General features: G+C 45.6%; 1 protein-coding gene across 4 annotated transcripts in view; it reads right to left on the bottom strand.

Annotated features, from left to right (window-relative positions):
* The window catches only part of EHMT1 (euchromatic histone lysine methyltransferase 1), a 144,040-nt gene that overhangs the window by 73,567 nt on the left and 43,173 nt on the right, over nucleotides 1-27,300 (bottom strand). For 3 of the 4 annotated variants that reach the window (XM_055324093.1, XM_055324085.1, XM_055324076.1), the window contains exon 2: nucleotides 4,697-4,760. In XM_055324093.1, coding sequence (XP_055180068.1) covers nucleotides 4,697-4,760 — 64 coding nt within the window. Of the gene's footprint in view, nucleotides 1-4,696; nucleotides 4,764-27,300 lie in introns of all 4 variants that reach the window. The other variant, XM_055324099.1, reaches the window with a different exon arrangement.

Here is a 27,300-nt window from a genome sequence, read left to right on the forward strand (position 1 = left end):
CTGATATGAAGAAACTCCACAAATCCCCCAGGAGATCCCACTGGATGAAAACAGTCCCAGAAGGTAACAATGAGTACGATACTACTTTTATGACACTTCTGGAATGACACACTACAGCCGCCAGGGGGCTGTGTAGGGGCCTCCTAGGTGACAACGCTCCGGATCTCACTGTGGGAGGGGCTGCACACACACCCACAGGTGTGAGGGATGCTCAGAGATAAACACATGTGCAAAGGAGGAAAATGAGGGAACCTGAGTAAGACAGAGACGCCACCTATGCCAAAATCCTGCTCGTGCTATTATGCTGCAGTTCAGCAAGATGTCACCATTGGGAAAACTGGGTAAAGGGTACCTGGGATCTCTCTGCGTTAGTTCTTCTAACTGCATGTGGATCTAAAATTATCTCAAAATAGAGTTCAATTACAAAAGATAAAGTACACATCTATATACTAGCAAAGAACAATCGGAAAACAATATTTTAAACACACCATTTGTTTTTTTTTTTAAGATTTTATTTATTCATTCATGAGAGACAGAGACAGAGAGAGAGAGAGAGAGAGAGAGAGAGAGGCAGAGACACAGGCAGAGGGAGAAGCAGGCTCCATGCAAGGAGCCCGACGTGGGACTCGATCCCGGGTCTCCAGGATCACATCCCGGGCTGCAGGCGGCACTAAACCGCTGCGCCACCAGGGCTGCCCCAAACACACCATTTGTAATAGCAGAAGCAAATACAAAATAATCAGGCAAGACCTATACACTGAAAATGATAACGTGTGGCTAAAAAAAATTTAAGAAAAATTAAATAAATCAAGATATAATAATATAATAAAATATCTTGTTCACAAATCAGAAGATTCGAGTCTTACATGTGAGCCAAGCAGAACTCTGACCAGGCGAAGCAAAGAATTCTCAGTGACGGGCACTCAGCAGAGACCCCCAACGACTAACATCATCCTAGTAGGAGTGAGCTACACCTGCTACCTAAGAAAAGTTTCTTACACAACAAACCGACCACTCATTGAAAGTTACTCTATTTCGGTACTAAAAATGCTTACAAGCAGGCTAGCACAAGGCCAAGCTTCTCTGCAGATTAATTAATCAAGTACCCTAGAAAAGCCAAACAATCTATTTGGGGGGAAAGAGTTAACCAAACATAATTTTATGTTCAAGCCACCAACAATACAATTCAAAAAATCTAACCAAAATTACAGACATGTAAGAAAAAGGAGAGTCCATTAGGAAAAATCAGTCAATAAAACACCTGGCTGGCTCAGCCAGGGGCGTGTGTGACTCCTGATCTCAGAGATGTGAGTTCAAGCCCCAGATGGGGAGCAGAGATTACTTAAAAATCTTAAAAAGCTAAACCACAAACACCCAGGTCTGGCAGCGATGGTGGAAGGAGAAGGTATTGGCATTCCAGCAGCTGTTAGGGCGGGTACAGCATTTAAGGAAGGGTGAGAGCAGCTCAGACTGACAGGTAGCCCCCTGCAGCCATTGTCCTAACCGTCAATAGGAGAGTAAGGATGATTCAACGGGGGAAAGAACATCTCGTTCCCAGGCTGGGACAGCTGGTGCCCATTTGCAAAAGAAGGAAGCCAGTAGACCCTACCTCACACTCCATGTACAAAAATTAACTCAAAATGAATCAAAGACCTAACTATAAGAGATAAAACTATAAAACTCAAAGGAAAACACAGGCATAAATCTTTGTGACCGTCTGTTAAGTAATGGTTTATTAGATGTTACACCAAAAGCAAAAACAACCAAAGAAATAACAGATCCACTGGACTTCATCAAAATTAAAAACTTCTGGGGGGCACCTGGGTGGCTCAGTCAGTTAAGTGTTTGCCTTCCACTCAGGTCATGATCTCAGGGTCCTGGGATCAAGCCCCACATCAGGCTCCCTGCTCAGTGGGGTCTGCTTCTCCCCCTCCCTCTCTGTCTCTCCCCCCTGGCTCATGCCTTCTCTCTCTCTCAAATAAATAAAATCTTTAAAAAAAAAATTAAAAAAAAAATAAAAAATTAAAAATTAAAAAAAAAATTAAAAACCTCTGTGCTTCAAAGGACACTGTCAAACAAGTTAAAAGACAAGCCACAGAATGAGAAAATATTTGCAAGTCACATTATCGGATAAGGAATTTGTATCTAGAATATATAAAGAACTCTGACAATTGAACAATAAAAATCAATAACTAATTTAAAAAACAGGCAAAGGATCTAAATTGACACGTCTCCAAAAATACACAAAGGGCTAATAAGCACATCACTAATCATCTGGAAAATGCACATCAAAACCACAATGGGGGCAGCCCGGGTGGCTCAGCAGCTTAGCGCGGCCTTCAGCCCAGGGCGTGATCCTGGAGACCCGGGATGGATGGAGTCCCACATCAGGCTTCCTGCATGGAGCCTGCTTCTCCCTCTGCCTGTGTCTCAGCCTCTCTCTCTCTTTCTCTGTGTCTCTCGTGAATAAATAAATAAAATCTTAAAAAAAAAAACCCACAATGGGACACTACTTTGGTAGTACCCACTAGGACAACTCTCATATCAAAATGACAGGTAATAACAAGTGTTGGCAGGAAGTGGAAAAGCTGGACCCTCCACATGGCTGGTGAGAGTACAAAACGTGCACTTGCTGTGGCTCAGTTTAACAGTCCCTCAAGAGGAGTCAAGGCCTTAGTTCAAGGGCACCTGTCATTATTTATCGATAGCTTCTATTTGGAAAGGCCCTGAGGGTAGATGCAGAGGGAAGAAGAGCTGGAGACCATGGGTGTCCACAGAAGAGAGCACCTCAAGAAGTGGAGGGGAGCATGGCCCCAGGAATAAATCCAGAGACAGGTCTTCACAGGAGGGAAGATATGGGGGGGGGATAGTCAGGGTGGGGGGAAGCTCTGGGACGTGGCATGCCCCAGGGGGTACAGCACAGGGGAGCTGGCAGGCTGGATGAGGTACCCAGAGGCCCAAAGTCCACCAGGAAAGTGCCTGGCTGGATCAAACCTGAGCTGAGAGCCTATAGAGAGCAGGCTTCTCCACAAGGAGGGAGGAGGGTTTGGAAACAGTCCAAAGAAGCAAAGCATGCACTTCCCAGTCTTCCCAACCCACCCTGTTCCCAGGAGCCCCCAGAACTCTACCAGAATCAGAAGCATTTGTGTTACAAACATGTATTCATACACCAAGCCATACCCCTACAAGGACAGCCCTGCCCTATGACCTGGGCCACTTGAGTGCCAGTGCTCCACCTTCACTCACTGTGACTCCTGGATGTGTGCATGGTGGTCACATGAGAAGGCAACTACATGGATGTGAAAAGGTATCACAGCACCTCCCAGACTGCCTGGGAAGCAGACAGGGGCTGTAGCAACGTTTGTTAGGCAGCCACCCTACAGCTCAGGAAAGGCACAGAAGAGCAGTCACCAGCAGGGGCTGCAAGGCGCTCCTCGGCAGACCATCCTACCACCAGGGCACTCAGAGGCATACCCACCAAGACACACAGGACCACACTGGGACACAGCAGGCCAACCTGCAAGGCCCGGGGAGACGGGCCGCAGCTCTCTGCTCATCAGAGCTCTGTCCTCATCTCTCCTGCTGACGCACACACAGTGGTCTGAGCGGCCACAGCCAGCGCAACCTGCACACCATCATCTGTATGTCCTCGGAGGAGAGGTCTAGCTACCAGTCTAACAGCCTGGATGACCTCGACCCAGCAGTGTACCCCGTCTCAGCTTCCTTTCCTTAGAAGAAGAGAGGCAGAATCACACATCACTGGGCTGGGATACAGCTGAAACACCCAAGTGTTGGAGCAGCACCCAACGTCAGAGAAGACGACAGTCACGATCCCGGGCAGGTTCCTCCTGTGCAACCTTATGGGGAGCTGGTGGGATGATGGGATGATACGCTGTTCATCTACTCAGCTCCAGTGGCCACACAGCAGTCCAGGGCTGCTTGCCCATTTCCCTGACAGACATAGCCAAGCAGAACCCAGTGTCTGCACCACTCCTGAGCCATCAACCCCGTGGTGTCCAGTCAGGATGCAGCTCTCCAAAGTGAACTTTTCAGCAGCCCCCACATGGCTCATGTGTGACACAGTGGGACTCACCTGTCATGGTGTGTTCCACAGCCCTAACCAATAAGAGTAGAGTGCCCCCTCTGCAGCCTCCCTACACCTCCTGGCAAATCCGTGGTTTTTTCCAGCCTCTGGTTTTACCTTGTCCAGAATGCCATACAAATGGAATGACAAAACATATGGCCTGTGGGTCTGGCCCCCTTCACTTAGCAAAACATGCTCAGTACAATCTGTGCTGCTGTGAGAGTGAAGTTGTTCCTTCTTCTGAGTTGCTAAGCACTGCCCCCTGTAGGCACACCACAGGCTGTAACCAGGTGATGGGCACCTGAGTGCTTTCAGCTTTGAGTGATAAGAATAAAGCTGCCGTAAACTTCCACGTAGCCCTTCCCACTTTGAGTTTTCTGGGTGCACTTGAAGACAAGAATCTACCAGGTGTTTGCTTTTCATTTTTTGGTATGAATTCCCTTCTCTAGCAGGCCTCATGTGTGTGCTTGTGTCCATCTGGGAATGGGAGATGGGAGGCCACACGGTAACCCAGGTGAAAGCCAACAAGCCAGGAACGAGGGACGGGTGAGGAGATGCCAGAGCACTAGGTCTTCTGGCCACTTGTCCTGCAGGAGCAAACTGTGCCCTTACCTTCCCTCAGCAGCTCTGTTTTCATGCAGCAATCCTGCTTCGTCTCCCCCTTCGCCGGAACTGCCTGCTAAAGAAGAAACAGCCATCAGCCTGGATTCACCCACAGGCAGACTAAGCAATTTTGCTTGCCAACATGACTCCTCAAGATGGATGTCGTATCTGGATCCAGATAAAAACTCACTATCAGATGACTGGACAGGGCATATTTAAGCCGACAGATAACACAGCCACCTCCAGGAGGAAGGATGACGTCCAGAAACCAGCCCGAGGAAACTTCTACCTTAGCTGTATTTTTGAAGATAGTCTTTTTAATAATAAGAATGTGTTCATGCATTACTTACATAATTAGAAATCTCAAAGGTTTTGGTTGTTATAGGAATGCTATAAATGATATCAAAGTGCATTCTGCTGCTGACGATAATTCATCTAAGTATTTCAAATGTCTAACAACCTACAAAAAATTACAGAAATGGATAAATCAAGAAAATTCAATAAAAACGTGAATCCTTAAACATTTGCTGTACTATGCAGAGGCATGAATTACAAAAGGTCGCTTGGAATTGCTTTTTAAAACTTCCTGCCTTTGGGAGGCTTAGAGTCTGGGTGAAGTGGGTGTAAACACACAAAACACTCCTGACTGGGTCCCTCCAGGTATAGCGTATAGCAGCAGCCACCACCATGAGTCCATGGAGAAGAGGGGAGATGCAGACCCTCCAGGCTCCCCACTTAAGGGTTTCAGAATCTAAGGGCACAACCTCCATAACAACTAACATCTGGAATGTATTCTCCAAAAGACACCACAACACATTCTCAGAACATTGCTACCGAACCTTGAGCTAGTGCCCTAACCCTGTGGCCCTGGACCACCAAACCACCTCAAGGACGCACTGCAGCCTCCCACCCCATGAGACCCCTTCTTCCCTAGTACTTCCAGAATGCTCCCACCTGCAGCTCCTAAACAGAGCTAACTTCATCTCCCCAGGTACGCAGGACAAGACGGGGTACAAGCCTGCCACCATCCGACCTTTCCCTGGAGAGCCACATGTGGCTCCACTGGTGGTTTTCAAAGTGGAACCCCTTCTGAAATCCCTCTCTTAACCACTCCTGCCACAGGAAGCCAGAATTCACAGTGCCAGGCACCAAGGAAAGATCCAGGGGCTTCCTCCCAGAAAGTGGGGCATCAGATTGGATATGTCCCCCTCAAACTCCAGGGTCTTCCCAGCTGACTAAGGAGCAGCAAAGCCACAGGACCCAGCCTCTGCTGCCCTTCCACACTCTGCCCCCAGCCCCGAACCCTGCCTTTTTTGCCCCCTTGGTGCCCGCCACCATCAGACACACCATCCACCAACATAAAAACTCTGGGTTCCACAGGAGAGGCTTGTCAGATAACAATGTGCAGCATGCACAAGGAACCCATGAGCGTGTGGCATGATCACTGGCGCCCTTCTAAGAGGACCCAGTACAAGAAAGGCCGCTGGCTCCACATCCACATCTGCTTTCCGCCTGGGAGGATGCTCTGCAACAGCCTAGACACACAACCAGTATCTCCTGCATGAATAAAGGAGGCAGAGTGGCAGCCACTCTAATAATCCCTCATGGGTGAGGGCAGAAGAGGGCACTGCCAGCTTACACATCTAGAAGTCCAGAGGCCCAGAGGCTGAGCCCAGGTGAGGAGCTCAGCCCACGATCAGAGCAGGAACAACAAAATCCAGATGCTCTCTGTGCACTGAGCTTATGTGTATGAGCAAAAGGGAACATGGTCTGTCACCTTTTCAAAGGGGCTAACAACCTACAAAATGGCCACCAAACCAAGAGAGGGCTGGAGACAGAACATGCGGCCCAAACCAGTAACACAGTCCAGTATTGGCAGCAGAACCAAACAGAACTTCCACACCGACTTCGAGCCCTGCCATCTCCAGCCCAAGATGCAGGCTGTGGAGATCCTGACAGGACAAGGTGGGTGGGCGGGTGGCCTGAGCCCCACAGCAGGATGAGGAGGAGGATACTGGCTCCAGATGCACGAACAAGGTAGGGAGAAAGGAAGCAGACACAGCATGTACAGTGGAAGTTCTGGGTGCTACAAAGGAAGCAAGGACACTCTGGCAGCAACAAGCACAGGAGGCACAGAATCTGGGTTCCTCACTACCATTTCCCATCAAGAGAACAGAGGCTCTGGGAAGACAGGACCGATTCCAGGTGGGGGTGAGGAACGTTCCAGACTCTCAGACTCCAAAAGCACCAGGTGCCGTATCATGGTCATCCACCATCCTATCTCTGGCCCTGAGATTTCCCACCAGTGGAGTAGAAGCCTTCTGCCCATCTACAGATGTAGGTGGCTATACCTGGGCTGGCAAAGACTGACCCTGGGCGCCGGGCAGATGCAGATCTGAGATCACCGAACAACCACTAGTGAGACAGCTTCACAGGGCTGGTCTGCACATGTTTCCATCTTTAATCAACTATCAAGGTTTAAAAGTAGGAGAGTTTACAAAGAATCTGGGTTTACAGAGTCTGGAAAAATGAGAGGCTATAACACCACCAGTGTAGCCCAAAGATGGGCTCTTGGAGTCCCCAATGTGCTGAGCCCTTGACACCCCTCCACGTGGACCTGGGGAAATTCTCTCCTGTCCTGCCCTGCCTTACCTGCCCCAATGATCTGCCTGCCCTTGAAGCTTATCAGCAGCACCTGACTTGACCCCGTCCCTCTCAAGATCTGGTCTTGGCCATGCATCTCAGCAAGGTGGGCTAGGGGACCACAGCATCTAACCCTAGCGCCTGCACCTTGCCCCCTCTCCCAGCCAATCACAGCTCCATCCCAACCTCCTCCAGCCCACACCCACTCTCAAACAGTTCTTTTGGGTCCTGAGTTCCTGCCAGGGGTCCAAGAGGTCAAAGCTATCTTCGTTATTAGGACCCACATGCCTGCTTCGCTGAGCTTACTTGGGCATCTTAGTAGGAGTCAAGATGGCACACCAAATTAAACTCCTAGGTGATTAAATCCTTCAATGCTGTGCACTCAGAGAGGTAAAGCCAACTTCACCTGAGAATGCCCTTGGTGAAGCAGTGAGATCAGCAATCTCCCCATTGGCTTTCTCACAAAGGCAGGGGAAGAAAGGTACACAAGCAGCGATCTAGGGCTGCCGGTGGCTCAGGAAAGGGCAGGGGCTGGGCTGAGTGTCACTCACTGGGCATCTGCATTTGGAAGAACTGGCAAGATCTACGGCAATGCAGCCTGGGCATCTGCCAACAGTTTCTCAAAATAAACACAGTAATAAGCCTGTGACCTCAAAGAAAACCAACAGTGTGTGTTGCCAATGTTAAAATTCTGGCTTCTGAGTGGAAATGAGAATTTTGGTAAATGTGTGTCTGCGTCCATGAGCCTGACAACTGCCCAATACTTAAAGAATTTTGATGACAGAGGAAATGTTATTAAAAGAATACAATTTTTTGATATTGGATAATGAAATGTGTCAATATTTGGAAGACCTCCATAAACTTAGTGAGCCAGTGTTTCCCAAATGAGCAATACCTAATCTTTAAAACCACACATGGGTGAAAGGCGCATTAAGATGCAAGGCAGACAGACCATGGGCTTAAACCCCGTAAGGAAGGAAGGCCCTCGATGCTGCTTCAGCCCCGTCAGTTTTGGCCTACTATACCAAGCAAAACATCCAGAATTATCTAACAGGCTCAAAATATACCTGTCTATGTGAGGCCAGATTTTCTTCACATATTGCAACCAAACAACACATCCCCTCAGTCAGAAGCCAGACATGAGATATACCAACCTATAAAGCAATGCCAGTCTTTGAGCTTTTTGTTTTAGAAAAGTTATTTTTCATAGAAATTATTTACCTTAACATGTAAACATTCCACGTTTACTTTTGTTATTTTTAAGTAAATACATTTTTTTTAAGCTTCAGTTCTAATTTTTGTTTTAGTAAGCACCAAGAGATAGAACCCACATAAATAAGAGCCCTCTGGGGTCCTAAGTAGATTTTAAGAGAGTTGCGTGGCCTTGAAGCTAATGCCCTACAGCAAGGACACCAAACCCACCATATCACAGGCCTGCTGAAAAAAATCACCTACAGAAAAACACCAGGGCTCTCACTGTCCTGAGACATGCCCAGGGCCAGCGCAGCACAGCAGTGTTTTACTCACAAATGCACCTACAAACCTACCCTTTTCCTCTCCTCACTGTCAGCCACATGTCCCAGCCATGAAATTAAGTTTCACGACTTCTTCCCCCCAAAAAACTGTTTTAAGCCCATGATGTAACACACTTTCAAATAATGCCAGAAATATCCACTATTTGGTTCTGTATCTATTTGATTGCATTCAGGAATCTTCTGACAAGCACTAACATGCCAGGCTGTGGACAAGCGTTTAGAGCCAAAAACAAAACATCAACATCTCTGCCTTGTCCATACCTCTTAGTCTTAAAACCCAAGCATCATCCTTGCTCATTACTCCAAGTGGACCACTGATGTTGGCCCAGGACAGAGGAGGAAGGAAAGGGGAACATGGAGGATGAAGAGAAAGCCTCCAGGGGTAGGCTTCTGCCCTGCACCCTCTTCTATTCCTCATTCTTCACCTCACCAAGGCTGCTTGGGGACCTGCAGTCAAACAGGAGCTAGGATCTAGAACTCAGAACTGCCAGCACTAACAGTTCTTTCACTTGTCTATCTAGGCTCGCATTATAATAAATGCCCAACTAGAACAGTGCTGTGATGGCCACAGGCCGAAACGCCATAGTGGGCAGGGGGAGGCGTCGTACAAAGCCTATCCAGGATGTGATCAGAACAACAACAGAGCAAGTCTTCCAGGAAAGGCAGAATCAAAAAATGGAGTCCACCTGGCATGCACCTGGTGTGCTGCAGTTGGGTCTGACCTTCTAGGAAATGACATTCTGCTCTTCTGAATGTCCACCTAATACACTAAAGCACTGATGTGGATGGGAAAAAAAAGAAGGAAAACTGTCTAGTCTGCAAAGTATTTTCCTTAACTGCAAGTTGGTTGATTACGATATACACAAAAATCTAGGACACCCCACATGTCCGGGGGTGAAGCAGAACCTGAGCCCATGCTGGACTTCCTAGGCCAAGTGCACACCCAGCAATCAGGGCAACTGGCACTACAAGCTGCCCAAGCCATGGAAGTTCAGCTGTAAAACAAATCATTGTTTTAGTGTAAGCATGTTTACCTGAACTTCAAATGTAACTAGGTACCCTGTATGTTTGTGTTTTTTTTTATTTTTTTTAATTTAATTTTTATTTATTTTTGATAGTCACACAGAGAGAGAGAGAGAGGTAGAGACACAGGCAGAGGGAGAAGCAGGCTCCATGCACCGGGAGCCCGACGTGGGATTCGATCCTGGGTCTCCAGGATCGCGCCCTGGGCCAAAGGCAGGCGCTAAACCGCTGCGCCACCCAGGGATCCCACCCTGTATGTTTTATTTGCTGAATTTAACAACCCTGCTCTGAGTCCATGGGAGTCCGTGAAAGACAGAAGGAGTCTAGGTCTCTGTAATTCTGAAGTGGCAATGCTGACTGACTGACTGACTTATTTATTTATTTAAGTCAGGGGTGGGGGGCTCAGGGAGGAGAGACAGCATCTCAAGGGGGCTCCCTGCTCAACACAGAGCCCAAAGCAGGGCTCAATCTCAAGACCCTGAGATCACGACTGAGCAGAAATCAAGAGTCAGAGGCTTAACCGACTGAGTCACCTAGGTGCCCCATTTTTAAAAATATTTATTTTGCTGACATTTTCAAAAGGTGGTACTCTCTGCTGTGTGAAATCCTATTCCTAAGAAGAAAAAGAATTATTAACAAAATAATTTCTTCACAGAGAACAGATAACAGAAGAAAATAAAATACAGAGAAAAAACCCAGGGGCACCTGGGTGGCTCAGCGGTTGAGCATCTGCCTTTGGCTCAGGTTGTGATCCCAGGGTCCTGGGATCGAGTCCCACATCGGGTTCCCTACAGGGAGCCTGTTTCTCCCTCTGCCTGTGTCTCTGCCTCTCTCTGTGTGTCTCTCATGAATAAATAAAATCTTAAAAAAAAAAAAAAAAAGACCAAAGACATTATAAAGTCTTATTCTAGGGTTTCAGATACCCTCACCAATTTAACCCTACTCTGACACTTTCTCAGATGCCCACAGCCCTAAGGTCCCTATGGCCTTGGCCTGGACCCTGCCCATCTCAAGCGTGCAGGATGGGCACAGTATGATCTGCACAGGGACACAGCTGTGACCTCTGCCACCAACACACACCTACCTTACATCCTCAACAGCACATTTCATGCAGCCGAGACCCCTCTACTCCACAAAAAAACAAAGCAGCAGCTAAAGTACAGTCAAGCAACCAACCAATTCTAACCACACAGTATTACAGAGAGTACTTCCCAGGAAAAACACTTAGGTTTTTGTTTTTTAAGACAAAAAAACAAGGGGCGCAGGGGAAGGGGAAATGCCAAGATGTAAAGACCACGAAAGTAGCATCTACTCTCTAGGTGAACACTAGTACCTAGAGTGGCTGTGTCCATTCTAAGCACGTCAGATTCTTCTCAGCAACACAGGATGAAGAGGGCCCTGGCACATGGGGATACGTGTGGACATAACCTAGGTTTCAGCTAGAAAGAACCTACTCCAGGTTTGTACAGCACCATTACTGGATGTGGTATGTCCCTCCTTTTAAATGTGATCATGGGGCACCTGGGGGGTTCAGTCAGTGAAGCATCTGCTTCAGCGTCTGTCACGATCCCAGGGTCCTGGGATCGAGTCCCATGTCGGGCTCCCTGCTCAGCGGGGAGCCTACTTCTCCCTCTCCCTCTGCTCCCAGCTGGTGCTCTCTCAAATAAATAAATACATAATTTTTTAAGCTGTTTAATGTAATCATCAAATAAGCCTGTACCAATCATTTACAACTTAAATAACACAATCTGTAGGTAAAACAACCTACCCCTCTGTGACATGTTAAAGTGAATGCCTTTCCTTCTCAGGACAGACTAGGACCTCTGCTTTGCCACTCAGAACAGCATTGCTTTTTGTCCACAAGAGGTGCTTCTCCTTTGTCAGTGGACATGAAATGACCACATCAAATGTAACTCTTCATAATACAGTTAACTTCAATTTTATTATATTTTATTTCAGATACTTTTTTTAAAAGATAATTTCTGCTACTCAAACAGTATAAATTACAAAGGGTAAGATTTTTTTGTAGAACCTTCGTTACTACAACACACAATGTGTATCTAACTGTCCACCCCTGTGAGCCTCCTCTTGGCACCTAGGATGCCCAGGACCTTCCAACACAGATGAAGAGCCTTAGACACAAGGTTAGTAGTGTGCCCAAGGCCATGCAGCAAACCCTGCACATTAAGTTCCAAACCCACTTTCCTGAGGCTCAGCATCCCAGGTGCCTGCCCCATTGGTTTCTACCACACTGCTCACTTTTTTTTTTTTTAAATAATGACTAGTGGAGATAGATCATAGAAACTCTGACATTACTCCTTAGAAGATTCCTATAATTTGGAACATCTGGGTGGCTCAGCAGGTGAGCATCTGCCTTTGACTAAGGGCATGGTCCCGGGGTCCTGGGATGAGTCCTGCATCGGGTTCCCTGCAGGGAGCCTGCTTCTCCTGCCTGTGTCTCTGCCTCTCTCTGTGCCTCTCATGAATAAATAAATAAAATCCTAAAAAAAAAAAAAATTCCTAAAATTCTAAGACAAAGGCTGGATAAACTTTTGGATAATCTGTATTAAAGGTATTCAAAGACAAGCCCATAAGACCAAATACTGTTACCAATTTAAACTCTAAAGACATGGCAGAAAGAACCATGCAACGTTGTATCAGCTCTACATTAGGACTGGCCTTTGGCTCAGTGAAGGAAAGCCTCCAGCGAACCCTGGAGCCTGGACAAGGGCTAAGCCCCCAACACCAGCCCAGGCTCAGCCCACCTCATCCACAGCTAGATACCTCTCGAAGGTCACACAAATAGTGTCCACATCACAGGAACAAGCCAAGGGCCACAGTAATGATCATTCTGGGTAAACTCTGCTTAAGCGGCTATTATTTCCCCCACCACGTCTCTGCATGACCAGCACGAGGTATGGGCTAATCCTGGATGGTGGAAGCTTGGCAGGTGCCTTCCCACCCAGATCAGGCCCATTTACTCAGGTGGAACCATGAGAAGCAGAGAGCAGTCTGCAAGGAAAAGTTACAAGGGAGAAAAGAGAATTGTCTATCTCAGGGCTCTTTGGGTCACTTTTCCAGAAAGCTCTGCTCTCTCAGGAGAGCTGAATTACCAAAGCCCAATTGTTAATCTGGCTTTCTTGACAAAGACGTAACTGTGCAAACTACTCTGGAAATGAGTGCCTTCTCACAAAATCACTTTAACTCCCCAAACGCAATACAAATGATCTGAAGGAAAGCCTCTATTCTCGACATAAGGATCCAACCACAAAAAGTAATCTTATTTATGAGAGTAAAGTGAAACCCTTAAAGTCAACAGAAATTTAAAACTGATTCCAAATAGTCTAACCTCTAAAGCAGTGTGGGGTTCATGGGACAGCCCCACTGGTGACGACACCAGACTGGCCCCGAGGCTGGTGCACAGGCCATTGGCAGAAGCAGATTGCACAAAAACTTCACCAGTCAGTTCCATAACACAGAGGTCACCACAGACACCAAAGCCAATGTGGAAACATGCTGGCGCACAGACCTCAAAGCCTGCTGTATGTACGCTGAGACTGTGCTGGGTCCTCTGGGTCACCCCCTTGGGCCTGAAACCTGCTCTCCTGGGCCTGGCAGCACCACATTTCCAAGGCCCCTTCCATGGAGAGCGGCAGCCTTCTCATGGTTCCCTCCAGGCTGAAGCCACCCTGAATCCACATACCAGCATCCACGCACCTGTGTTATTCAGAACTCCTATCTCAAGGATGCACATTGAGATTAACTCTTTAACTGCAACACACACACACATACATCTTCAGTTTGAAAGGAGCCAAAGCCATTTCAGAAAGAATCTGAGAGATGCTGACCAGCGTGGCTGCTAGTAGTAGAACCAGGTCAAGAGCTCCTGGTGCTACGTGGGGAGGGGGAATAGGACCCACATCCTCCCACGCAATTGCCATCTCCTCAGTGCAGCCTCAAAACACCCCTACCCTGTGGGGGGGGGTGGCAGCTGCCAACTTTCACATGTTATCTACCAGAGCTATAAAGATACCTGACAATGCCAAAATACTAAGAAAAAAGGAAAGGAAAATACCTCTCTAAACAAACATCTTCCTAGTAAGTACATGCCTGCTGGACTTATCTTTGTGATTCCAGAGGTGACCCTGCTCTTACATTTCACAATGAGGAAGCTCTGGAAAGATAGGCCCTTCTCCCCCAAAAGAGAGTGCTGCTCACAGGCTTTCGTGACCCCACCACTGGAGACCACCTGAGGCATCCAGCACGCAGGGAAAACAAAGAGGGTCTTCTCTCCCTAAGGGGGTGGGGGGGATGTAGCTCCAGCCACAGACAGAGAAATGCCAATTCTCACCTGCCATTTGCTCTTCTCTGCTTTAGATCTCTGCCCAGGATCTGGACTCTGGTCTTCTGGACTCTGGACCACGTCTTCTCCTCAAGAACTGCATTAATGCCAGTACAACACTTTTTCAACACCAAACGGGTTCCCAAAGATGGGACGATTCTTCTGTTCAGGAAACTTGTGAGATGTAGAACACTATCTGCCCACCCCCTAATTTTCAACTGGTTTCCACATACCAATTTCACCAGCTAATTATCAAAAGGGTGGGGAGAAAAAGAATTAATCCTTTCAATATCTGATAGATTTCCTTTTCCCTCTTTTGTCTTTTTGTTTTTTCCCTTTGGCAGCAAAAGGAGTTAGTTCCTAAATTTGGAAAATACAATTACGATCCAAAGTAGCCCCATTACATTTAAGGGACTGTGAAATATCAGATTCCCTTTCCATCTGCTGCTTAACCCTTAACTGGCCTCTCTGCAAAGGAGAAAACCAAAGGCATTATATGCTTCCGTTCCTTTGATCTAGAACACTCTTCGCTACTGTGGTTTTCCAAAGAGCAGACCGACTGCACACCTCACAACACACCTCTCTAACAAGTGATACTGTCATTCCTCCACGAGAGATGGACCATGGTCCCTCACCTTTAACAAGATGGGCCTTGGACAGCCTGGAGCTGAGACTGTGGCTCAAGTGAGCTCCACAGTGTAAGACCAGATCACACACATCAGCACGGCTCTGCACAGCATGAGAAGCCCCAGCTGTGGCCACCAGTGGGCACTCCAGCCAGCAGCCAACAGAACCAGCACCAAGCACCAGAAGTGCATGCGAACTGGCTCTGGGAGGACACAGCACCCCCAGTGTTCAAGTTTTCCAGCTGAGGCCCAAGGCTCATGGACCAGAAAAAGGCCATCGCACTGCTGCCCTACCTGAACTGCTGGCCTCACAAGGGATAAGCAGCAGTCAATGCTGTTTTGAGGCATTCCATTTCATGGTAGTATGCTAAGCAGGAACAGACAACTCCAACAGTGCCCTTCTCCTTTGTGTCCCTTCCAGAGTCACAACAACCGAGGTCGGACCCCTGTGGAACTTGATTTCCAGAGAAGATGCAACACTGCAAAATGAAGCAGGCACTGTGGGCACCTGTGGGGAGCTCATGGGCCTCCCCCACCCAGAACCCCGGATCCATGACCCCAGCACCCTAAGTTTCCATGAGTAAAGCACCTGGATCCTTTCAGGCCTGTGGAGGAAAACCAAAAAACCAACCACAACCAGAACAAGCTTGTGAGATGTAACTGGCCAAGTTAGTTAGGCTAGAACAGGTACCTGTACTGAGAGGATAAACCAGGGGGCTGGGGGTCACACAATGTTCACTTTCAGTCTAAGTTTCCATGCAATGAAGATGTTCACCCATATTTCTTATCATGAAGAAATATGCTGATTTTCTAGTCTATACATCAGTCTCTTATGAATTCAGACAGTGCAATCACCACAATTTAGTTTACTTAGAAAATCAAGTTTCTAGACCTGCAAAGGTAACACCTGCCTTCCACGGGGACCCTCTGCCCGCTCACCACGTTAACAGCTCCCACCCTACACAGCAGTGCAGTGGGGTCTCTACATGGCTAAGCAGCTGACTGGTGGTGGGTCTAGGTGTGCCTGGTGCCATTAGGTGCTCATGGGGCACACAATACAACACTGTGGAATTGGAAACATCTACTCCATCTCCCCTAATTTAATTTGGAGTAAATGAAGATGAAAATTCATGGAGTCCATTAGAAATCAGGATGCCTCACCGGGAGGAGGCACGGAGTGGAGACAACAGGACCATAGGACATAGCAGTTGGCCGTGTGCTTCATGCAGACCCAAGCAGGCCTGTCCACCAGCGACACCCTCCTCTAGCACAGTGACTCAGCACACTGAGAGACACCCTATAAACCAGAGGAATTCAGTTCCACTCGAAAGACCTAACTCTTATTTCTCAGTTTCAACCAAATTTCTCATAGTATAAAACTATCACAGGGGGAGGAGGGGAGGTAATCATGCAAAGTGATATCATTTGTTAAACCTTAGATTATCAAAATAAAAAGCAAAATGGGCAACACGGCTCATATATACATTTGCCCTAAAAAATTCAGTAACAGGATCCCTGGATGGTATAGCGCCTGCCTTCGGCTCAGGGCGTGATACTGGAGTCCCCAATACTGGAGTCCATGATACTGGAGTCCGTGATACTGGAACCCACATCGGGTTCCCTGCACGGAGTCTGCTTCTCCCTCTGCCTATGTCTCTGCCTCTCTCTCTCTCTCTCTCTCTCTCTCTCTCTGTATGTCTCGTGAATAAATAAAATCTTTAAAAAAAATTCAGTAACAGAAATCCACAATGTGGGACATTCTGCAAGACTACTAACATAGTTTCCTCATCACAACGGATGGGGGAGTGGGGAGACGGGACTGTTCCAGATAGCAAACATAACCACCAAATGCAAAGCGTGGATTCTGCTAGGACCATCTGATTTGAACAAATCCATCTATAAGATGACATTTTGACATAATTAGAAGGAAATTTAAAAGTAGTTAGATGATACCAAATAATTACTTCAAATTTTGTTGTGTGAAAACAACTTTGTAGTTATGTGAAAGATGTCTGTATTTAAGTAGGTTCCATGCCCAACATGGAGCCCAACGTAGGGCTTGAACTCACGACTCTGAGATCAAGACCTGAGCTGAGATCGAAAGTGGAACACTAAACTAACTGAGTCACAACCAGGTGCTCCAGATGTCTGCATTTTTAAAGATACAGAATCAGAGTTGAGAGGTGAAAATTTCATGACACCTGTGTTATGCTTTAAGCTATCTTAACAACAACAAAAAGGAAAAGGTAGAGAAAGAAGATAGGAACCATGTGGCAAAATCTTGACAATGATCACAGAATTGTAAGTTGTCTACTTTGCATTATAATGGAAATTTAAATTCTTCATAAAATCATAATGAAAATCTAGTTCTAAAATACAGATGACATCTGTATCAAAAAAGGAAAAGTGAGCAGCACCTGGTGGCTTAGTTGGTCGGGCATCTGCCTTCAGCTCAGGTCATGGTCCCAGAGTCCTGGGATTGAGCCCCACATCAGGCTCCCTGGGGAATCTGCTTCTCCCTCTAACTGTCCCCACGCTAGTGCTCTCTTTCATTCTCTCACAAACAAATAAATAAAATCTTAGGGAAAAAAAAAAAAGGAAAAGTGCACCCCAACATCCCTGCACAGTCCACCTCAAGCCCCAAGGTTCTAGCCACATACCCCATAGCAGGACTGGCACCGTTCCATAGTTCAAGGTCACGGTCTTGTTCCTCTCTTGACTAAACTGGGTACAACTACACAAAACCCAGCTCGGAGGGCTGAGAAGACTGCAGAATGCTTTAAATGATCGGCAACACTTATGAAATATTGGCTATTATCACTGCTTAATGTATTTAATACATATATCAAAAAGATATGTATAAAACCTGCTATTTGCCAGACACACACTTACCACTCGGCCTCCAAATTCAACTGTTCAAACACAAGCCCCATGCCAAGCATAACTCCAGCCCTATAGTCGCCTGATTCTGCCACTGCTCTCTCCTCTCCATCCATGCCCTAATTTCCCTTTCCCAAAGATCCCATTACTGTCACTGCTTAAAAGCTCTGCCAAGACCTGTTCCCAAACAGGTGAGTCCTGCCCCAAGACTCGGGCCACCCCCCGGGGGCTGCCACACTCACGCCAATCCTCCCACTTGAGACTTCTCTTAAGGCCCTCCACGAGTCTACAATATTACACTCTTGAAAGAGGCCCTGGCGATCCTGGAGACCCGGGATCGAATCCCACATCGGGCTCCCGGTGCATGGAGCCTGCTTCTCCCTCTGCCTGTGTCTCTGTCTCTCTGTGACTATCATAAATAAATAAAAAATCAAAAAAAAATAAAATTATTAAAAAAAAAAAAAAAGAAAGAAAGAAAGAGGCCCTGGCCCGCCTGCACCCGCCCACTCCCTCATCACCAGCTCTAAGGCCAACCCCACCCCAAGTGCTCACAGGCCCTGTTTCACCGGAGCCCAAGAGCATCACTCACAGCTAACATACAGGGCAGGTGAATGTACAAGGTCATCTTACTCTTCTCCAATGCAAAACACACCTCTAGAAGAATGTTTCTTCATTTCTTACTTTTATAAGAACTCCCTTCTAAAGTTAAAATATATATATATATATATATATATATATATATATATATATATATATATTGTTTAGAAAAAGCCACATGACAAACACCACTAGAAATACCCAAAGGTATGTATAAATATACTTCATGAATGCCAATAAAGGGGTCCTTCCCCTGACAATATTCTGGCACCTTCACCAGTATCAGCCTATTGTTTCCTACAATTCCCACTTGATGCCTTTTCCACAATCTTCCAGGCAGCACAATCAACCTTCTCATTAGTTCTACTTTGCACTTCAACTGAATCAGCAATTTCCCATGGATTTTTAGTAAACTGTGCTTCATTTATATTTCAGGAAACACTAACATTTTTAAAACCCCTGGATTAAAAAAAAAAAAAAAAACAAACCCTGGATTAAAGGAGTAAGGGAACAAAATGACCAGAGCCAAGGAGGCACAAACCCATGATCCCTGACTGGAGAGGACAAGGCTGAGAGATGGTGCCCATGCCACACCTATTAGGATGGCCCTGGTCCAAACAAACCAAAACAAGTGTTGGCAACAATGTGGAGATGCTTAAACCCTCATGCACTGCTTGTGGGAATGCAAAATGATGTGGCTCCTGTGGAAAACAGTCTGGTGGTTCTTCAAAAAAGTTAAAGAATGATCACAAGACTCAGCAATTCTATTCCTGAGTATATACTCCAAAGACTGAAAACACAGTCAAACTTGTACACCAAAGTTCATAGCACTCCAAAATAATTCAAAAGAGGAGCGCCTGGATGGCTCAGTCAGTTAGGCATCCTACTCTTGATCTCAGGGTCACGTGTTCAGGCCCTGCACTGGAGCCTACTTTAAAAAAAAATCAAAAGATGGGAAAAAAAAAACTCGTATGTTCATCAGCAGATGAATAAACAAAATGTGGTCTGTGTGTGCAATGGAATATTACTCAGCCAGATAAAAGAAATGGAGGTTCTGGCACAGGCTACAACATGGATGGCCCTTGAGAATATTATGCTGAGTGAAATGCCAGACACAAACAAAAGCCAGATACAAAACAACAAATAATTCTACTTATGGGAAATATTTAGTTTAGGCAAATTCACAGAGACAAAAAAAATGAAAGGGGAGTTATTGCTTAATGGGTACAGTCTCTGCCTGGGGTGATGAAAATGTTTCATAAAGACAGAGATGATGGCCATACAACACCTGTAAGCATACTTAGTGCTATCCAAAAGTAGAGTTATAAATGGCTGAAATGATAAGACTCATGTTTAAGTGTATTTTACTACAAACAAAAAAAGGGGGGAGGAGATCACGAGGTGTGCCTTCGATGCAATCATGGACTTTAACAGAGCCAATGCAATTCTCAGAAAGGATTCCCTTACAAGGAGAGATGGAAGCGAATACAAATCAAAATATAGGGGATCCCTGGGTGGCACAGCGGTTTGGCGCCTGCCTTTGGCCCAGGGCGCGATCCTGGAGACCCGGGATCGAATCCCATGTCGGGCTCCCGGTGCATGGAGCCTGCTTCTCCCTCTGCCTATCTCTCTGCCTTGTCTCTGCCTCTCTCTCTCTCTCTGTATGACTATCATAAATAAATAATTAAAAAAAAACAAATCAAAATATAATACTACTTGTGTAGTAAAAAAAACAGGATTAGCACACTAGTGCTCACAGCATGACATTATAAACTGTATTTTTTCAAAGAGATGTACTAATCTCCTGATGTTGACAGCCATATTACAGCTCTAAGAACTCCACACTAACAGAATTAGGAGTAGTGGGGCATCTGGGATGCAACCTCAACTCAAATGGCTCAGAAAAAAAATCATCTTTCAACTTTCCTATTAAGTTTGATAGTGTTTCAAAAGAAAAGGAAAAGCAATTATATACACAGGAAAAAGTGAAATATCTACAGAAAACGACTACACATTTTCAGTAAGCTCAAATCTCTGTAAAACCACAGAGAAGGAGAGATCTGGATGTTTGTACACCAAACACTTACAGAAGCTGTGGGGACAGAGTGTGAAGGGTTACAGGGACTAGGAGGGCAGGTCTGACCTTAACAGGACTGGATTTTCAAAAGGAAAATTCATATATTATTGCATGCCTTTACATTTTTAAGTAAAGGAAATGAATTGGGAAAAACTAAAAAGTGAAAACTGCCCATAAGGCAACTACCTTAACATCTATGCATAGGCTTCCACACACTTTTCGGTGCAAGTATGCTCATAAAGGTACAACCGACACAGATCCTACCAATGGGATGCCACACATACTGCTAAGGAACCATCTTCCCCTTAACTAACGTGAGCAAATAAATTTTTGCCACCACAGTCGCAGCAGCAACGGGCTTAGAGTACCCACTGTGCACTCGCCCCCGACACAGGACCTGACTGAGACTTCCACAGCGTCTCAGCATCATAAACAACCTTGAAGTGAACATCTTCACTTAATATACACCTCTGCATGTAGTTCTCTGTAAATTTCTCTAGGAAAGCTGTAAAATAAGGAATAGTGCTAGAAATTAAAGCTAAGCTTTCTCTTACACAAAGGATACACCATAAGTCTCAGCAGGGAGAATCTTAACCAGACTGCATGCTTCGCGTGGAGCTGGAAGCAGGGCCTAATCTCACAACTAGGGCCCTGGACAGAGAGGTATTTTTCTCCTTCTTAAGACTGAACTACTCCGTCAGTAAAGCGTCTGCCTTCAGCTCAGGTCATGATCTCAGGGTCCTGAGATGGAGTCCCATGTTGGGCTCCCTGCTCAGCAGGGAGCTTGCTCCTCCCACTGCCCCATCCCCTACCCCCGCTCCTGTGCTCTGTCTCTCTCTAATGAATAAATTTTTAAAACCTTTTTTAAAAAAGACTGAACTACTTTAAAAACATTTTGGAAAATAACTCCCTTTCCTTCTCATGTTCCTCTGTGCTAAATTCAGCAATTCAGTCTCAACTGTAAGAGAAAGGAACCTTCCCCCTGTCCCAGTCCCACTTTACAAGGGGCAGGAGCCCCAAGCCCAAGAAACAAACAGCATGAGGCCAGACCACATGGCCTGTCTGCCCTAGACACAGGAGAACAGGTGGGGTCTACACATCTAAGGAGCTGGCAACAGAGCAGATCAGAGAAGACATGAAGCACTGGAGTGATCAGAAACACTTCCTCACAGCCAGCCTCAAGGGCTCACATCACTGAATGTCACTGTTTTTAGACCAAATCATTAAGTAGCAACTCAGTTGATTCCTAATATCCTTTGCAGGCACATGAACCTCCATTGTTTTCCAAGTCAGCTCTCATGCCACAGCTTAGGTGATGACACAAAGCACTACACAACTCTGATTTACATGAACAACCTGTTTTTCTGAAGTCCAAACTTAAACAGAGTTAAATCACATTACCAAAAAGATGTCTATGGAATATGCCATTAGCACAATACCCCTTCTGCCCTGGAGTTCCACCAACAGGCTCATGTCCCGCTGTGTGGCCTTAATGAACCTGCACATAACAGGAACATCAGCTCTTTCTACTATCTCTTGTCTATAAATGTTATTTTAACGATTCTTATTAATGCATTATATTCTATGTCCCTGCTAGTAGCCCACAATAGCAGCTTTCCTGACCCGACTTTAACAAAGTCTCTGAAACAAGAATGCTTGTCAAGTGGTGAGCTCACTAATCCATGTAAGAGGGGCCCTATGAAACAGAAACATGATCCCAGCTCTTATGCTTATCACTATAACTGTATCAAGTGGCAGCACTGAGCAACATCTAGAATCCACAAAGGTCAGGCTGTGGAGAGGGTCTGCCTTTAGGGTAATGGGTAATTGCTATTTCTTTTTTTATTTTTATTTTTTATTTATTTTTATTTTTTATTTTTTTTATTTTTTTATTCATAGAGACAGAGAGAGAGAGAGAGAGAGAGAGAGAGAGAGAGAGGCAGAGACACAGGCAGAGGGAGAAGCAGGCTCCATGCAGAGAGCCTGACATGGGACTCGATCCAGGGTCTCCAGGAACTCACCCTAGGCTGCAGGCGGCGCTAAACCGCTGCACCACCGGGGCTGCCCTATTTTTATTTTTTTTAAGATTTTTTTATTTATTTGAGAGAGAGCATGAGTGGAGGGCAGAGGGAGAGGGAGAGAATCTTAACCAGAGTGCATGCTTCACGTGGAGCCAGAAGCAGGGCCTAATCTCACAACCATGAGGTCACAACCTGAGCCAAAACTAAAAATTAGATGCTTAACTGACTGAGGTGACTATTTTTCTGTTAGCACCATGAACTAAACAGCCTGGTGCATGGGGGGGAGGGGGGACGCGCCACCTAAGCAAGGTAGCCCGCCTTTGGACTATGACCCCACCCTCCAGCCATGGGTATCTGGGGACCTCAGTGGAGCATCCTCCAGGAGTGTCTCACAGCTGCCTGAGAGGAGAGGACTCACTAGGAAGGCAGAGTTCTCAGCACAAGGAAGCCCTAACCCCCCCCCCCCCCCCGCCCCAAGTCCCTGGTAATGTGAGGCAATGTGTGGTTCGTTTCTACCATCTGGTCCATTTCTTTCTCCACTGAGGCAAATGGGAGGCCCCAACATTTCCTAGGCAGGACACCTAGTTTATCAGGGAGCACACCAAATGACTGGCAAAGCCCCCAGAGAGATAAAACCAGGCAGTGGCGGGGGGGGGGAACACCTGGGGGGCTCAGGGGTTGGACATCTGCCTTCAGCTCAGGGCGTGATCCCAGGATCCTGGAATTAAGTCCCACATCAGGCTCCCCACAGGGAGTCTGCTTCTCCCTCTGCCTATGTCTCTGTCTCTCTGTGTCTCTCATGAATAAATAAATAAAATCTTAAAAAAAGACAAATTCTGCCACCACAGACTGAACTAGAAAAGGATAAAAGCAAATTTCTAAATAGAGAAAAATGCCATGACTTCTTAGACATCATACATTTTCGATCAAGAACAGTAATAAACCTGGGCAGCCTGGGTGGCTCAGCGGTTTAGCGCGCCTTCAGCCCAGGGCCTGATCCTGGAGACCCGGGATCAAGTCCTATGTCAGGCTCCCTGCATGGAGCCTGCTTCTCCCTCCACCTGTGTCTCTGTCTCTCTGTTTCTTATGAGTAAATAAATAAAATCTTAAAAAAAAAAAGTAATAAACCATTATTTCCCTTAAACACACACACACACACACACACACACACACACACCACACAAAGGGTTGGTATTAGGTATTAGGAAGAAAAAACAATTCACTTGAAATATTTAACTTTTTAAGATTTTTAAGTATTTTATATATCCCAAACCCAGTGATTACTGTAAAGGAAAATGATTTTTACTGTTTCGTTAGTATCCTGCATCATGAAAACAGGGGTTGACATAAATACATACCAACCCCTGGGCTCACTCTAAAGCCCCAAACTTGGATAAGCAAAATGTCTCACTATCCAAATGCCTCAGTGGTCATGCAGAGAACACAAAAGCCAGATCTGGTTGGTCAAAATCTTATAGGGAAACACAGAATGGGTGCCTCCAACACGGTGACTATACTCGCTTCAAGGCTGAGTCTTGAGGGATGACACAGAGGCTTCCCAGGGACACTGGGGTAACAACCTGGAAATTGGGAAATACGAGGGTAGTGGATGATCCAATATTTCTGGAGAAAACGTGAACATTTTTGCTGCCCACCAATTATAAAGGAATGTAAGTGTAGTATTTTTGTGCTGATGTTATACCCATAATACATTAAGCCAAACTATAGTTCCTCAAGAAGACCAATTATTTTTGGACAAAAAAAAAAAAAATTTGTAGGCTAGGCAATACAGATACTACGAAATTTTAGCAAAATCCCAGAGCTTAAGGATGAGTACAGTTCTCAGGATTCCAGTTGATTCCCGTATACTGAAGTGCTGGTTATACATACAGCAAATAGTTGAAACGATGGTTTGTGAGACAGAACTGCACATGTCCCTCAGACTTAGGGCTCTCTGACAAGTGGCAGTGCTAGTTTCTATCATCCACCACGGCTGCTAAGAAAACCTGATGGACAATAATTTTATAAAGGCAACGTGGTATTAATTAAAAACACTGAATGTGTACAGTGCAATTTCAACCTTTCTTAGTGGAAATAATTGAATACAATATATAATTAAAAGGTGCTCAGTGTGATGTTTCTTATAGCAAAAGCAACAAAAATCTCCACAAGTTAAGACTTCCAAATATTTGATAGGACAATTATATTCAACAGTCATGACAATGACTCTGTGAAAGAAAATCTACCATAGCCTATGAAAATTCTTAGTTTTCCTTAAATATATGTAAAACAGACTAGAACAGTCACATGTAAAAATAAGAACATGATACAGAGAGAATTTCAAACAATAGGAAGAGGAAATAATAATAACGGCCACTGGGACAGCTGGCTAGCCATGGGGAGAGGTCATTGTATGCACAAATCAACAGGTGCAATGGTTAAAGACAGAGCAATGCAGTCACACGAGCACTAGAGGACACTGAATGACCCTGAGATGAGGAACCCATTCTAAGCCTAACTCCAAGACCAGGAGTCACAGAAGAAAAGCTTCACAGATTTAACGACCCAAACATTTTAAACATTTCTGTAGCAAAATAAATAAGTAAACTCTAAAAGACTGAAACAATGTATGCAGTTTAAGGTTACCCTTAACTCCGGAGTGGGAAGAAGTAGTAACTCTAAGTGCCTTTACAGAGACAAAGACAACCCACAAAACAACAGGCATGAGAACTACCCCAGGAATGCAAGGTTAATTTAACATTGGAAAGTCAGTTAACATAATAAATATTAACAGATTATCAGACAGGGGTGCCTGGGTGGCTCAGTCAGTTAAACATCCGACTCTTGATTTCAGCTCAAGTTATTATCTCAGGATCATGAGATCAAGCCCCATATTGTGCTCCACACCAGGCATGAAGTCTGCTTAAGATTCTCTCTCTCCAGGGCACCTTGTTAGTTCTATCAGTTAAACATCTGCCTTTGGGTCAGGTCATGATCCTAGGGTCCTGGGATACCCCCACATCAGGAAGCCTGCTTCTCTCTCTCCCTCAGCCTGCCACTCCTCCTGCTTGTGCTCTCTTTCTCCCTGTCAAATAAATAAATAAAATTTAAAAAAAAAACTCTCTTTCTCCCTCTCCCCCCACAATCATGCATGCATATGTTCTCTCTAAAGAAATAAAGAGTATCAGACAAAAACCACAATGATTAAAAAAAAAAAACCCACAATGATCATCTCAATATATGCAGAGAAAGCATCTGACAAAATTCTTTCATGATCTGCAAAGATGCACTGGGGGCTCCAGTTAATGCAATATGGGAGGGAGGGAAGAGGTCGCCTAATACACGTAAGAAAAAGTAAGTTACCCATAATCCTACCACCAATAGTAAAAAACTTAGTATAGTATATCCCTTGCAGGTTTTTTACCTGAACATATTATACGACATACATGCTTTTAATCTATTTTTTTCATTGAACGTGACAAAAGTCTCTATAACATCATTTGCAAGACATGCAATAGCTGCTGCCAACTCCAATTAGTTATTATGAACACCATCGAGGCTAACCGTGCATGATCCCAACAACGTAAGGGTTTTCAATCATGCTCCAAGCTCCCTCTTCATGCAGGTGCCCTGTTGTGTGTCTCCTGCATTTTCCACCAAATCCCATGGCCACCTTCTTCCTGTAAACTGCATCATCCCCAACGTCGCCAGTACAAGAAGTCTAACTTTTCTGCCTTCAATCTCTGTCCTTTCCCACTTTATATCTACCCTGCAGTTAAAGTTATCTTTCTAGAACTGTGACCTCACAACTATCTGAAAACACCCAGTGCTTCCCACCACCCATGGATTCCAGTTCCCATCTCCCAGCATAGCACAAAGGGCATTTTGGCACTTGAAGCCAGGAGTTCGCTGGTCAAATCAAGCCCAGGCCCATCTTTGTACTTCCCATATGCTAAAGATGGTTTTTATACTTTATTTTAGTTATGAAATAAAAAAAAAAAGCATTAAAACTGCATGTGGCCTGCATACCTGCCCCTTTCCAGGAAAAGTCTGATCCCTGACATAGCCCAACAATTTTTAGACCCCAAAAGCCTGTCAAATATCCATAAGTGTGGAATGCATCAAGCTACTGAGAATGGCTTGAATAGAGCCTCTGAGTCTCTGGCCACTGGCTGTATCCATTGGCTAGCTTTCGTCCTCAAAGATCCAATTCTGCCACTCAGCCTTGCAGGCCTCCACAGTTCTTCTGGCTTATCACACATGCTGCACTGAGACTGCCTACACATCTCTGTCTCATCAGAAGGGAGGTCTCTAAGAAGCACAGGTTTCGATGTATTCATTTATGCAACCCAGTACCTAGCATAATACTTGGTACGTAACACATATTCCAGGACTTTTTGAAGAATATACTTTAAAATGATGATTAAATATAAAATGCAGGCCTCTGACATCAAGAGACAAGCCATGTGGTAACAGGAAGATTGCACAAAGTAATGTACAATGAGCCCCCTGGGTGATGTGAACTTGTTCTTTAAGACTGGACACAAGAACAAAGGAAAGCTCCAGAGCTGAGCACTGAGTGTACTGGGACACTGCAGGCTATGAGTGAGCTGGAGGGAATGCCACGTGCAGGGCTGAGGGAGCAGGGGGCCTGGAGAGCCCAGGATGGGCTTCAGTTTCTGTCATCCTAACATTCCTTAATAGATGTCAGTAAATTCTTTATAGTTCTTTTGGCTCCTAGAATTTGCTTCCTAAAATACAGCATGAAGAGACAGGTGATCATGGGGCCCTGTGGTGACAGGTGTACAGCTGTCATCAGGTGTCTGTCTAACAAACAGCAGGTGCTGCTGTTGGTCCTTGATGCTATGC

Source organism: Nyctereutes procyonoides, unplaced genomic scaffold, assembly GCF_905146905.1.
Source record: "Nyctereutes procyonoides isolate TBG_1078 unplaced genomic scaffold, NYPRO_anot_genome, whole genome shotgun sequence".
NCBI classification, from domain to species: domain Eukaryota; kingdom Metazoa; phylum Chordata; class Mammalia; order Carnivora; family Canidae; genus Nyctereutes; species Nyctereutes procyonoides.